At 50.0% G+C, this 15,251-nt stretch overlaps 1 protein-coding gene and 1 long non-coding RNA gene across 2 annotated transcripts in view; both read left to right on the plus strand.

The window, feature by feature from the left end:
• The first annotated feature begins 1,050 nt into the window (after nucleotides 1-1,050).
• The window catches only part of LOC117311891 (cytochrome P450 4F2-like), a 70,357-nt gene continuing 56,156 nt past the window's right edge, over nucleotides 1,051-15,251 (plus strand). The window contains 4 exon segments of the mRNA XM_073801934.1: nucleotides 1,051-1,729; nucleotides 5,410-5,538; nucleotides 7,680-7,773; nucleotides 7,866-7,993. Of these exon segments, the coding sequence (XP_073658035.1) occupies nucleotides 1,532-1,729; nucleotides 5,410-5,538; nucleotides 7,680-7,773; nucleotides 7,866-7,993 (549 nt within the window). The 5' untranslated portion in view covers nucleotides 1,051-1,531.
• LOC101322723 (uncharacterized) lies at nucleotides 9,195-13,766 on the plus strand. Its single transcript, XR_012330585.1, has 3 exons — nucleotides 9,195-9,550; nucleotides 10,404-10,673; nucleotides 11,014-13,766. It is a non-coding gene; the product is annotated as an uncharacterized lncRNA (long non-coding RNA).

Consider the following 15,251-nt stretch of genomic DNA (forward strand, 5'->3'; position numbering starts at 1 on the left):
CACCCAAACTTGCTGGAGGGAATGTGGGGTGGGGGTGGGGGTGGGGGTGGTGGGGGGAAATTTAGGCATTTTCCCCAATATTGTATTTGTTGCAGGAAGACTGTCCGAATCCTCTCATTCAGCAGCTCCATCCTTCAAACTCACCCTCATCTTGGAGCCTGACCACGAGGAGACCTCATGGGGGCTGAGGCCACTTTACAGGGAAATTTGGGAGCACGATCTGGATGTGATGTGTTCCCTTTTGTCCTTGTTCCCATTTCCCAGGTGGGAAGGCTGAGCCCGGAGAGGGTCGGCACAGCCCACAGTCACAGTGAGGATGCCCACTCAGGATCTCCCAGCTCTGCCCTCCCCTGTATGGACCCTGTTCTCTCTCTCGGCCCCTTGCAGCCTTACCCCTCGTGCCTCCAGGTGCCCTCTTCCGATTGGACCCTTTATCCCCTGAATCTGACGCAGGTAACCCCCAGCCAGGCTGGTTTCTCTCTTCCTGCTTCAGCAGTCATGTCTCGACCTAGGCCCTGGGCTGCTTGGAGGAAGGACTTGAACACCTTCCAGGCGGTGTGCTCTGGAGGGCAGAGGCTTCACGCCTCTGAGCTTCCCAATTCTGTGCTGAGAGATGGTGCATGACGTCTTCCCGGCCCACGCATGGAGAGGAGCCCTGGAGATGTTTGGGGACAAGACTGGGCAAGGCCCTGCTCACCTGCCACCTGAACATTCATGATTTTACTTGTCGCACCCTGGCCTTGGAAGGGCAGGGCTGGCTGTAAACTTGGGGGCGCAGGGTCACCTTTGCCCATCCCCCAACAAACCCGTGTGGGAGGTGCTGAGTCCTGAGAGCGCAGTGTCTGCGCCATGTGACCCTGAGCTGGTTCCTCTCTGGCCTGCAGCCTCAGGTTTTAAGTCTTGGGCAGACGCCAGGCGAGGAGGAGGCAGCCAGGCTTGCAGGGATTGGCTGACTCGGCCAAGCCCAGCCTCCCTCAGTTCAGAGGTCGGACCAGGGAAAAGGCCTCCCAGGAGGAGGGCAGAAGTTGTGATGGACAAGCTGCTCTGACAGAAGGTGCCAGGCTAGTGTTGGCGGGGCTGAGGATTCTGGCCTGGGGCAGGAAGTGTATGCTGCCCTAGACAGGGTGGCTCCCGGGAGAGAGAAGGCCCCAGGGATGATGGTTTCCTCGTAATTGGAGCCCCTGACAACCTTCCATTGATTCACCACTGTTTCAGTTTGGGCATTTCTTCGTTCGTCTCTTCCTTCCTTTCTTTCTTTCCTCCTTTCTTTCTTTCTTCCTTTTGTTCTTTCTTTCTCTTCTCTCCCTCTTCCCCTCCCCCTCCCGTCCCTCCCCCTCTGGGTCTCCCTCCCGTCTCCCAGACCTTGTCTGCCTTCTCTGAGCCCTTCTTGCCCTGCCCCCAGCACTCACCATCCCTGCCCCTCACTCCCTTGTTCCTGTCCCTCTATGTGTCTCTGCCTCACAGCTCACCATCATCGGCCCCCGTTCCTTCATCCTCAGGAGCTCACCCTCCACCGCGTCTGCCCCATAGGATGCTGCAGCTGAGGCTGTCCTGGCTGGGCCTCGGGTCCTTGGCAGCCTCCCCATGGTTACTCCTGCTGCTGGTCGGGGCCTCCAGGCTCCTGGCCTGCAACCTGGCCTTGACCTACACCTGCTACAGCAATTCTCGCCGCCTCCAATGTTTCCCGCAGCCCCCAAAATGGAACTGGTTTTGGGGTCACCTGGGCCTGGTGAGTGTGGATAGCAGGACGGTCTGGGGGATCAGGGTGGATGGATTTCCTGAGGGTTCAGGAATGGGGCTCAGGGACCTGGGGGTCTGGGATTGGGCTGGGGTCTAGGGTGGTAGAGAAGTGAGGGAGACCTCTTGCCTCACTCCCCCACTGGGTCCAATCCTGTCCTCTCTGTTCACTCTATGCCCAATGCTTTTCTTGTTCTTACCTTTCCTCACCCCAAGCCTGTTTGGGGTCATGTTCCCCCCTGTCTCCCCCACATTAGTGCACATCTGAGGGGATCTCTGGGTGGGCTGCAGAGAGCTGGGTCCCCTGGTGGCCTCACAGTCCCCGCTGCTCATCTTTAGGCCTCCTCAGGGCCACTGTCTGAGGTCTGTTCCCTGCCTGGCACATCTCTGTTGGCCTCAGGCCAGTGTCTGCTCCTCTGTGGGCTTCTGCTTCCCCACAAGAATTAACTAAGACCTCCACCCCATCTTCCCCGCATGGGGGCACAGCTGGGTTGGAGGAGACGTGTGGGCAGTTTCTCCTCCTCCCCTTCCTCAGGCACCTTCCTTTTTTTATCTTGCCTTCCACGCCCAAGACATATCAGTGAGCCCCACTGCCCAATTTGGATAAAGGTGAACCACTCCCCCTTTCAGAAGGAATCACTCTGCCCTAATGGCCAAAATTCCTGGGCGGAGGCTTCTGGCCCACTTTCTTAACCTCAGCCCCAGAGGCCCTTCCTCTGTGCTGCACCAGCCTCCTTTTTGCCACAATCCACAATCACACTTAAGATTTTGTCATCACCCATAAAGGCACCACCTCCAAAGCCATTGATCTGAGGGCTACATTCTCTGACCACAACCCCTCTTCCTTCCATCTTCTTTTTTTCCCTCCTCTCCTGTCCTAGACCCTGCCAGGATGTCCAGTCCCCTCTACACCCCAGTTTAACGGCTTCCTTTCCATCCTACTTCCTTGGATACATCTAGCTTAGTTTCTCATCCTTTGCACATGGGCTGAAGTCTCTTGCCACTTGGGCTTTCCTTCATGGCTCTTTGGAAAAGCTTTGCCTTGTGTGAGCTCAACCCTTCATGTCCTCTGATCTCTTATCCACGGTGATACGAGAGAAGGTCACAAAACAGGTCAGAGGGGTGACATGTACATCCCCACCTGCCTATTTCCAACGGACTTCATTCTGCACAAAACCTCTGGTCTGCTTGAGCTGCTGTCTCCTCGTGCACAGAGATGCTTTTGCTCATTGCCTCCCTTTCTCTGCTTGCTCTACCTGCTCCAGTCTGGTCCCCACCTCCATCATGCTCCTGCATGATGGCTGTGACTTCTAGGTCTCCAAATCCCATGGACTCCGTTGGGGCCCATCTCATCCACCTCCCAGCAGCTCTCTGAGCTTGTGGACCACCCTTTCCTCCTGGAACCTCCTTTTCCTCTCGGCTGCTCCTTTGCTCCACCTTTGCATGTGGGGAAAGCCCCAGCATCCTAACCCCTTCTCCTTCTTCTCTCTATCCTGAGGCCATCTCCTTACCCAGAGCTCCAACTCCTAAGTGGACCATCAGTTCCCTCCATAAGTGAATTCCAAGTTCACTTCTCTCCTGAGCCCAAGGTTATGTATCCAGCTCCTTCCTCCTCTCCTCATGTGGGGGGTCTTATAAACACTTCATTCCTTGGTCAGAATCTGAACTCATGTCTCCCTCCCCAACCCTGCCCCTGCCCTCAGTCTAGTCCATCCTTCCAGTTGCCCACATCCCATAGTTTGTGGCCCCTGAGCCTGCCTGTTCCTCTCACCCATGCATCTGGTCCTAATGTGCTGCCCCCCAAATCTCTCCTCAATGTCACCTCTCTGCATCTTCTGTCACCCATGGCCCCATCCACCATCATCTTTCTCCAGGAAGCCCCTCCCAGCCTACTCTCTGGTCTCTTCATTGCCACTATTGTACCCTCTCATCCACTCTCTCTTTAGCCCTGGAGAGCTTTTTCTGAAATTCAGTTTAGATCATGCCACTTTTTGGCTGAAAACTGTTCACTGACTCCCTATTGCTCTGAAGATAAAGACTAAATGTTTTCTGGCTCATCCCGGCTGTCCTCCTCAGCCTTGTGCATGTCATGGTCACTCTGACCTTCTGCTCTATCTCCTCAATGAACCAAGCCCTTCCCACCGCAGGGCTTTTGCTTGTGGAAGCACTTTCCTTCCTGCGGTTACCCAGTGGATTCCTCCTTATCCATTTTCGGCTCAAGTATAATTACCTTCTCTAAGCCTCCCTTGACCCCCACCGCCCCCAGACCCTGACCTATGGCTTAGCCCTGCTCATGCTTAAATAGATAATTGTTCAATTATTTGTTTATTATCCATCTCTCCCACTAGATGGCAGTTCTGGGGACAGACACGATATCTACAGTGGCCCAGCCCAGGGGCTGACATACAGAAGGCATTTAGCAAATGTTTGATAATGTTGTGGTGGAGGCCTGGGTAACTCGCCGTCACTTCCCTTTGTTATCCAAGGCCAAAGGCAGGAGCGTCCAGCTCCTCTCCCCTCCTCCCCCAGACCAGCTTGTCACAGAACGGTATGTCCCAAGCTCATCGTAAAGTTTGCCTGAGATTATGGGTCTTGGGATGTTCTCAGAGAGCCCTGGAGGCAGCGGGAACATTACAAAGTTCCCACAGTTCTGATTCTCCCTCCAAGGGCTTGACTGTAGAGGTTGGTCTCAATCGCTCCTCTCTCCTACAGTCTCTCTTCCTGTGTGACCCTGGCTGAGTCCCTCTCCCTCTTTGGACTGATCTCATCAAGTGCCTCAGGGTCCTCAGGGAGGAGGGAGCAGGGTACAAAGGTGAAAAAGACTTATGTTCACCTACCTGGAACACCCCGGGGCTTGGATGGGGTGTCCTGAAGGACGGGAAGGGATGCCTCACCAGAAACCAACCCTCCCTTCTTCCCCTTTTGGGGGATATGGCCTCAGTTTCATTTGTAATTGACATGACTTATGGGAGTGTCCATGGGTTCAGGAGAGATAGATGGATGGCTCGGATGTAGTACTATGAGAAATGTCTAGACAGGATGTACTAGATAGATAGATAGATAGATAGGATATAGTACTATGAGAAATGGATAGATAGACAGGATGTACTAGATAGATAGATGATAGATAGATAGATAGATAGGTAGACAGGTTGCACTATGCACAGAGCCTCGCCAACAGAAGGGGCTCATAGGTGAGAAGGACTGTCCTGATTGATAGGCAGAGTTCACGTGTGTCCCTTGGGGTCTGCCAGGGCTGGAAGGTCCCAGGACCGTAGACCCTTTACCATGTAGAGAACCGAAGGCTATGCGGATGGGCCAGAACATGAAAGGATGTGGGACCAAAACACAGGAACAAGTCCTGAGGTTACCTGGCTACCCACAAACCTTTTCCATGGGGATCACCTCCTGTGGCCGCCCCTGGGGCTGGAACCACTCCCAAGATGAGAAAACTCCATTTTCTCGAGCTAAAGTCATCCTCCCTGTGGGCAGAGAGCGTGTCTTCTCCCTGTGCCCTGGGATACATCATTGGGACTTGAAGAGGCTCCAGGACCCTCCCCCAGAGTGAAGGAGCGAGAGCAAGCAGCGATTCCCTCCATCTGTGCAGAATCCCACACACTGTCCACTGCAGAGGGTCCTTCTGGAGAGTGATGGCCCTTGCCTTGCCTGCAGGTCCCCCCAATGGAGCAGGGCTTGAGGGACTTAACTCAGCTGGTGGCCACCTGCCCCCAGGGGCTTATGATCTGACTGGGCCCCATCATCTTCCTTATCGTTTTCTGCCACCCTGACATTGCCTGGTCTGTCACCAGCACCACAGATGCCTGCCTGGAACACATGGTAGTGGGTGCTGTGGCAGCATCTGAGGGCTCTGATCCCCTCCCTGGCAAGTTTCTGGGCAGCCCCTGCACGTCCCAGCACGCCCCCCCCCCCCCCCCGCTCTTGGGCACCCTTGGTCATCTTTTTCTTTCTTCCATTTATTTGCCAACCCCATTCTGGTGTTCTGGACATTGCTTGGGGATTCTTGGGGAGAATCAGCCCCAGGCTTTGCCGTGGAGGAACCTCCAACCTTGGGCATACAGGATTAGAGATACCACTAATCCTGTGTGGTCAGGGTGGGTCTGAGGGAGAGACAGGGGCTGGGGGAGCCCAGAGGGGAAGCAAGGCATCTGCTCTTTGGGCACGCTGGAAAGTTTCTTGGAGGAAGAATTGTTGGAAGTGGGTCTGGAATAATTAATAGGCATTTTTTAAGTGAAGAAGAGAAAGTGTATTCTCTGGATAGGACTAGTGCACTCAAATGCCTGGAGGTGAAAGAGTGAACACTTGGCTTTTGAGCAATGGGGAGGAGTTCAGTGCAGCTAGAGTGATGCAGGTGAGAGGCAGAGAAAAGGTGGAGAGGAGAGTAGGGAGAGCAGGACTTCAAGACCAGGCAGGGACAGGGGATTGATTCTGAGAGCGATGGGGAGCCATGGAAGGTGTAGAGATGATGAGAAACAGAGATGGGGAGTTGGAGAGATGGACAGAGAAATAGGGGCAGAGAAAGAGAGAGATACAGAGAAAGAGTGAGGGAGAGAGACAGAGAGAAGGACACAGAGAGGTATACATAAATGGAGCAAAAAAAACATACATATACACAGATACAAACACATCTATCTATCTATCTATCTATCTATCTATCTATCTATCTATCTATCATCTATCTATTTATCATCTATCTATACATTTTCCATCTATTCATCCATCCATCATCTATCTGTCCACCTATCATCAATCTACAACTATCTATCCATCCATCATCATTTATCCATCCATCATCTAGTCATCCATCCACCCATCCATCCATCTTTCTATCCATCCATCTATCCACCCATCATCTAATCATTTCTCTATCATCCATCCATTCATCTATTATCTATCTATCATCTATCTGTTATCTCTCCCTGCCTCTTTCCCCCACCCTCTTTCTCTCTCTCCCCCATCCCTCCTCTCTCTCTTTCTGTCAAAACACAGGGATGAAGAGAGTAAGGGGACAGAGAGAGGTACATAGAGAGACATGAAAAAAAAAAAGAGAAGCCAACAGAGAGAAGCTGACTTAGTGAGATGGAGAGAAGTATAGATCAATAATCCAGGTAGAAGGGGAGAAGGGGGTGAGTGGGTGTGGTGGGTAGGGGGATGTATGAGAAGTTGTAGCTTCTGAGGCCCCCTGCCAGGCCTGGCCTTATTCCCATCCATTCCCAGGTGACGAGCAATGAGGAGGGCATGCGGCTGGTGGAAGATCTGGGCCACTACTTCCACGAGGTCCACCTTTGGTGGATGGGGCCTTTCTATCCCATCCTGCGACTTGTCCATCCTACCTTCACTGCTCCCCTGCTCCAGGCCACAGGTATCTCTCCCAGGAGCCCCCACCCCAGCTTCTCCCCTGCCCCTGCTCCCAGCCCTTTCCACTCCTGGACAGACCAGGTTGAGCAGGGGAATGGGCAGTATCGACAGAGACCTGCTGGGTAACTCTAGGCAGGTCCCTGGCTCTCTCTGGTTGCCAAAGACTTTTTCAGTTTTGAATGGTGGAAACTCAACACTGTTGGTCTACCATGTTGGATGTTCCAGGAGATGTCAGAGAGTGCTGGGGCAAGCGTGGTGTCCTCGGTCCCTGTAAAGGCATTTTGTAGAGCGCTGGGCTGTGCTCGGGTGTTTAGCACATGTTAGACATGTAGGAGCCATGTCAAGGCATGCTGGGACATGTTGTGTCATGTTGGGGTGTGTCTAAGCATATAGGGTTGTGTCTTTGGGGTCTGCCTTTGCTCTACTCTGTGCTACAGCCTTGTCTGGTCCCCCCCCCACCTCCCCCTTCCTCCCTGTTCCTCTGTTCATTGTCCCATTCCAAGCTATACTGGGCTTGGAGGAGAAATGTAGACCCCTCCCTGGGAGCTTCCAGCCCCCACCAAAAGTCCTTCCCTCCCCCTCTCCGTGTTCTAGCTCTCATGTCAGCCACTATCATACCCAAGGATATGTTTTTCTACATCTTCCTGAATCCCTGGCTGGGTGAGTAACTGTGAGTGAAGGGGGTGAGGACAACCTTGGGGGCCCAGGGGAAGGTGCCGCCCTTGCTCACTCCTCATGGCTGCCTCTGCTAGGGGATGGGCTCCTGCTGAGTGCCGGTGAAAGGTGGAACCACCATCGATGCCTGCCGACACCTGCCTTCCACTTCAAGATTTTGAAGCCGTATATGAAGATTTTCACCAAGAGTGCAGACATGATGCATGTGAGTTTCTTGAACTCTGGGTCCCAGCTGGAGCCCTAGGAAAAGGGGAGTGGGCTTACACACATATGGTCTGGAATCCTGGCCCTGCTGGATGGCTTTGGGGGTCACTGATTTTCCTCTCCAAGCCTCAGTTTCCTCATCTGTAAAATCGGGATAATAATCCCTTCTTAAAGAGTCATCAAGATGATGTCGTGCAATCGTGTTCCTGGCACATAGTAGGTGCTCAGAAGGCTTTAGTTTCTAGTCTGCTTCGTGGAGGCTCTGTAAATTCAGGACAGAAATGATGAAGATTGCATAGTAGTTCTTTCTGCATTAGGTACCACCTTAAAACTCACGGACTCGAAAGAATTAGTGTTTGTTATTGTTCATGAGATGATGGGTCAGTTGAGTCATTCTTCTCATCCTAGCTGGAATTATTCATGTGTTCATGGTCATGGGTAGGTTCCGAAGACAGCTCTGCTGATCCAGGTTCAGCTTTGGCACATGTTTGGGGCTCGGGTAGCTCTCGGCTGGTTTAGGATGGCCTTGGTGGGACAATGGACTCCTGTATTTGTCTCTCATCTTCCGGTAGGCTAGCCTGGGCTTGACTACGTGGTGGAGGCTGGGCTCCAAGAGAATGAGCAGAAACATGCAGTACCTCTTGAAGCCTGGTGTCAGAACTAGCACACGATAGTTTCCACCTCCTGTTGACCAAAGCAAGTCCTAGCTCAGCTCAGATTCAAGAGAAACAGGTTCCACCTCCTAATGGAAGAGCTGAAAAATCTCACTGCAAAGACTGAGGGTAAAGGGAGGGATAAAGAATTGGGGACATTTTTGCAATTGTCTACCACTATGATAATGATAAAGATGATGATGGTAGTTAACAATTATTTAACACTTACTGTATATCAGAAATTGTGGGCCAAGTCCATGGCATGTGTTGTCTAATTTATTTTCACAATCCTATGAGGTAGAGATGATTGTCATGGCCATATTAAGGATGATGAAATGGAAGGTCAGAGAGGTTAGGGAAATTGCCCAAGATTGCTCATTAGTAAGTGAGTTGTACGTGGTGGGGCAGGAATTCTAACTTCGTTTGTCCAACACCAAAGCAGGTCATCTTAACTGCTACTAAAATTTGACACTTGGAATTTGGAATTCCAAATTTCCATTTGGAAAAGCCAAATGGAAAGCAATGAGTTGACCAAGGGCACACAGAACATAAGAGGCAGAGCTGGACCTTGAAACCAGGTCTCCTGACTACCAGCTGTGGGGTCTTCTTGTCTTGATAGTAACAGCTTCCACTCCCACTCAAGCCTTGTCTTCCCTGGAGATAAGTGCTTGGGGCAGAGGACCAAGAGGCCAGGTCTGGGGGAGTCCATCCAGGTGGTTGAGATTGGGGAGGGGCTCAGGAGGGGGAAGTCTCAGCCCCAGCTCTGCCCTCTTCTCTGTCCAGGCCAAGTGGCAGTGCCTGGCTTCAGAGGGCAGCACTCGTATGGACATGTTTGAACACATCAGTCTCATGACCCTGGACAGTCTGCAGAAATGTGTCTTCAGTTTCGACAGCAATTGCCAGGAGTAAGTCTCAGCCCGGGGCCTGGGAACATGAGCCATAGACCCAAGGGAGTAGATGGGGGAGGGAGGACTGACCAGGGAAATCAGAAGGGCCTTCCTGGAGGAGGTGTGTCAGAGCTGGACATTGAAGGACAGGGAAAGGGAAAGCAAAGGAGCTATCCTTTCAGGTAGGTAGAACTGTTTGATAAAGACCAGGAGGCTAGGATGAGCAGAACATGTGTAACAGTGAGGAGACGCCTTGGGTATGAGGTTGGAGGAGTGGGCAGTTATATCTTAAGGACATTCTGAAGTCAGACAAAGAGGATATGGACTTTACCCTGATGTTTCCAGGAAGCCACAGAAGGTCTTTGACCAGATGAGAGTTGTGGTCAAAGCTGAGCTTGAACATCCGACTTGAGAGAAGACTGATTGTTGTGTAGACACAGGATGTGAGAAGACCACAGAGGGGAGGAAACTTGAGCTTGGTGGAGAAAATGTGGCAGATTTGGGGGAAACTGAGAAAGAATGGCAGGTCTAGATGTTGTGTGGGAGAGTGGAGAGATGAGCATGATTCCCAAGCTCTGCTCTGAGATCTAGGACATGAGGCAGTTCACAGAGATGGGAGGCAGAGAGAGAAACATGACTGAAGGGCATTCTTTTCTGGATGGGATGTGGTCCTGGGTTACTGACTGGACGTGCTCCTGCAGTATGAGATCATGAAGGGAGGCAGCAGCTTAAAATATGTGAAGCCTAGAAACCCGGAGCTTCCTCCTATCAGGGTTCCCAAGACTTCCTATCAGGAAACAGTCTCTAAGAACAGATGGCCCACAGATACACAATACTGCTTCTTAAGGCTCTCTCTGGTCTGACCCTGTAGGAAACCCAGCGAATATATTGCTGCCATCTTGGAGCTCAGTGCCCTTGTGATGAAATGGACCGAGTAGATCTTCCTGCACATGGACCTCCTGTACTACCTCACCCGCGATGTGCAGCACTTCCATGGGGCTTGCGACCTGGTGCACGACTTCACAGAGGCTGTCATCAGGAGCGGCATTGCACCCTCATTAGTCAGGGTTCCCAAGACTTCCTCAAGGCCAAGGCTAAGGCCGAGACTTTGGACTTCATTGATGTGCTCCTGCTGGCCAAGGTACGCTTCTCTGGGATCTAAATTCAAGAGATAGGCTGGACCTTGTTTTCAAATGTCAGGTCAAAGAACTTGGACTTGATCCAGAGAGTGCTAGGGAGTCATAGAAGGTGCTTGAGGAAGGGAGGGACAGGTCAGAGAGAAGTTTTAGATGTGACTGTGTAGAAGGCTATCTGGAAGGAGTAAACAGGAGGCAGGAGACTAAGGAGGAGTCCTGTGGGGTGGGCTCTGGAGATGAAAAGGGAAGAATCCTGCTTGGACGCTGGAGCTCAGGGACTATCTCAGGTTAGGCTCAGGTGTCCCCAGAACTGGTGTGATTTGGAGGATCTTGCTTTCTCTCCAGGATGAAGATGGGAAAGAACTGTCAGATGAGGACACCTGAGCTGAGGCTGACACCTTCATGTTTGAAGGTGAGGGTCCCAGTGTGGGACTACAGAATAGGCAGGGGTCTCTTCATCCCAGGGACTTGGCAGCTGGGCCCTGGATCATCCCATCTTGCCCATCCTTCCCATCGTCTTTGTGGGGGGTGGTGGCGGTGGGGGGGGCGGGGCTTAACATGGTGCTGTCCACCCTCTGGTGCTGTAGTAGCCCAGAGACCCAAGCCTGTCTGGCTGACCCTCAGGCCATGACACCACAGCCAGTGGCCTCTCTTGGGTCCTGTACAACCTTGCAAAGTACCCAGAATACCAGGAACGCTGCCAGCAGGAGGTGTGAGAGCTCCTGAGGGACCGTGAGCCTAAAGAAATTGAATGGTGGGTGCAGGTCCTCATGGTCTGTTCCTGAACCCTTCTCATTGTCTCTGCTCCCCAGCTGGGATAGTAGAAAGATTTTTTTGTTGATTCTGTCATTATTGCTTAGTGGGAATAGGAGCAGAGCCCAGAGGCAGGGTCTGATACCCAGTCTGAATAGCAGGTGAAAGTTTGTAGTCTTTTGGGACACAAAGATCTGAGTGTTCACATTAATGCCCCACTAACTTGTTATGTGACTTTAATAAAACCAATTCCCTTATCTGAATACCATTTTTCTCCTCTATAAATTGGGGGTGGGGTGGGGAATCTCTCCCCTACAGGGCTACTTGGAGTATTGTGACAATATGTGTAGAACAGATGCCACCCAATACATGTTTAGTATATGAAATTCTTTTCCCCTCTCTTGCTTTTCTGCCTTTGGTCTTCCCCCAAAGACCCTCATTTCCCTTAATTTTTGCTCTTTTCTCTAATTCCCACTTAATAGTCTATTCCAGGGATTCCCAAGAGATCTTTGGGGGTAAAAAAGTCATCCATCTTTTTGTTCAGTAAACATGTCTACACCACCTGCCCTTACCCAACTCAGTGTCTAGTCCCATTGGAGTCCTACATGGGCAAGGCTGGGGCACAGAGGAAAGGAGATGAGGCTTGCTAGTAAAAAAGTGAATATGAATTCACCACTCTGGGTGTGTGTAGTGGACAGTGCCAAAGCCAAGGGGATAGCTTGTGCAAAGGCCAGGATGGAAGCATGCAGAAGTGGGCCTGGAATGTTTGGGAGGAAGTAAAGGTGGCTGGGTCCTTGGGAAATATACAGTGTGAGGAACAGAGGGGCCCCCAGTAAGGCTGGAGCCAGTAATGGAAGCCCTTCTTGGAATGCTTTGGATACCATGTTAAGAGTTTTCAAAGGTGTCAGTTCACGTACTTTGGTAAGCCAATATTGGATAAAAGATAAAAATGGGCAGCGATGCTGCCATTAGGGGAGTGTCACATTGGGCAGAAACGGTCAGGCAGCAGTGGCCCACCGTGCTCAGTCATTGGCTGTGGGCTGCCCAGCAAAGTGTGGACTTGGCTTGAACGCTACAGCAGAGCCCAGAGACCCTATAGCTGGAGGCTATCAGCTAATAGCTCTCCTTGCAGCTGTACCGCAAGTCCTTTCTTGAAGGGAGATCCATGACTGAAGTAGGAGGGCAATGGGGAGCCATGGGAGATGTTTGAGCAGGGGATGGTCAGGTCAGATATGAGTATTAGAAATAACTCTTTGCAGCTACAGGGGCAAACTGGAGGGGATGAACTGCAGTCTGGGGGTCCAGGGGTAGATTCTGGGCCAAGGACTGAAGGATGACGAGGAAGTACTGGGCTGGACAAACGTTTTGGAAGTTGTGTCCTCCTCAACTGCAAGGCTTTGCTCAGCACAGCAGTCCTGTGAGGTGGAAAAATGTTTTTGTGCTTCTCCCAACTTCAAAAAAAATTATGCACTTGGTTAAAATCCAAACAGCACGGAGGGGTTTACAATGAATATAAACCTCCCATCAACTCCCCCCACCAGCTTAACTGAGATATAATTGATGTATAGCATTATGTAAGTTTAAGGTGTACAACATGATGGTTTGATATACGTATATATTGCAAAATGATTACAATAAGGGTAGTTAACACATCCATCACCTCACATAAGCCTCTGTCATATGCCAGCGTCCCAATCCCATCCCTTCCTTCAATGGTTTCCTGTGTCCTTCCAGACGTTGTTCAGTCTATTCCTACATTTATCTGTTCACAGTCCCTCTCACCTTAATCATCCATTCTGTCTTGTCTCTCTACAACCGAGAGTATATACAGAGCATTCAGGCATGCACATTGACAATATAACTTCAAGATCCTTTCTTTTCTTTTTAAGTTTTGGAAAATTAAATTTGAATTGCAAACTCAATAATGAGAATAGGTTTTTTTTTCTTTGCACAAAATGAAACATCCTGCATAAGATTAAGTTATTACAGTTTAACATAAATACACATACACACACATTTGGTCACTTGTTCTTTTCACTCAATAATGTGCCTTAGATTCCTTCTCTCTGAGTGCTGCATAGCATTGCTTAAGGCAGGCTGCTTCTGCTGGGGACATTTATGTAAACATTTTCAATTAGAACAGATATTGCCAAATTGCCTTTTGGTGTCTCTGTACTGATTTACCCTGCATGGTGTGATAGGACTAGTTGATCCCTATATTCACCTTTTCCATCGTTGTATAGTATTCCACCACATGAATGTACCATAATTTATTTAAACATTCCCTCATCAATGGACATGTGTATAGTTTTCTAGCCTTTTGCTATAATAAACATGACGTAGTGAACATCCATTTTGCTTCTATGTGTGGACATGTCTCTAGGACAAATTCCTGGAAGTGGTGTTGCTGGATCAAAGACCATTTGAGTTTTGCAATTTAATAGCTCTTGGCAAATTCACTCCTACAGATTTTGAGACTGCCAATTTCCTTGTATCCTCACTGATAGTGTGCATCATAAAACTTAAAATTTTGCTTTCTGTTAGGTGAAATATAATACTTTGTTTTATTTTGTTTGTTTGTTTGTTTTTTGGTACGCGGGCCTCTCACTGTTGTGGCCTCTCCCGGTGCGGAGCACAGGCTCCGGACACGCAGGCTCAGCGGCCATGCCTCACGGGCCTAGCCGCTCCGCGGCATGTGGGATCTTCCCGGACCGGGGCACGAACCCGTGTCCCCTGCATCGGCAGGCGGACTCTCAACCACTGCGCCACCAGGGAAGCCCCAATACTTTGTTATTTTAGTGAACGTCACTTCAAATATGTGTAAAGTTGAGCGCTGTTATCACATTTGACCAACCCTGCATATTTCTTTTTCTGTGGAGGGTCAGTTTGCATAGTTTGCCCTCTTCACTTTGAGTTTTTTCTTTACTGGTTCATAAGAACGTTTTTTTTCCTATTTATTTATTTATTTATTTTGAGTGGCGCCGCATGTGGGATCTTAGTTCCCCGACCGGAGATTGAATCCGTGTCCCCTGCATTGGAAGGGCAGAGTCTTAACCACTGGACCACCAGGGAAGTCCCTATAAGAACTTTTTTAAAAAACTGAGGTATAGTTGATTTACAACGTTGTGCCAATCTCTGCTGTACAGCAAAGTGACTCAGTTTTACACATATATACATTCTTTTAAAAATATTTTCCATTATGCTTTATCCCAGGAGATTGGATATAGTTCCCTGTGCTATACAGTAGGACCTTGTTGTTTATCCAAGAACGTTTTAAATATAAAGAAAATTAGTCTTTTTCAGTTATGCAAGAATTTTTCCCCAGATCATCTTTTGACTTATTTGGTTTTCATTTATTTATTTGTAGTCAGATTCATTAATTTTTTTTTACAGCTTCTGTGTGTGTGTGTGTGTGTGTGTGTGTGTGTGTGTGTGTGTGTGTGTTTTCTAAATCGTGCTAGGAAAAAGCCTTTCATACTCTAAGACTACAACATAAAACTCTTGGGAATTGCCTGGCGGTCCAATGGTTAGGACTCCGAACTTTGGTGGTCCAGTGGTTACGATTCTGTGCTTTCATTGCTGAGGGCCCGAGTGAGGGCCCAGGTTCAATCCCTGGTCGCGGAACTGAGACCCTGCAAGCCGCGAGGAACAGCCAAAACAAAGTAAAACTCTTGCTTGTTTTCCTCTTCTGGATTTATTTATTTATTTATTTATTTATTTATTGATTGATTGATTGATTGATTGATTGATTGATTGCGGTACGCGGGCCTCTCACCGCTGTGGCCTCTCCCGTTGCGGAGCACAGGCTCCGGACGCGCAGGCTCAGCGGC

Source organism: Tursiops truncatus, chromosome 3, assembly GCF_011762595.2.
Source record: "Tursiops truncatus isolate mTurTru1 chromosome 3, mTurTru1.mat.Y, whole genome shotgun sequence".
NCBI lineage: Eukaryota > Metazoa > Chordata > Mammalia > Artiodactyla > Delphinidae > Tursiops > Tursiops truncatus.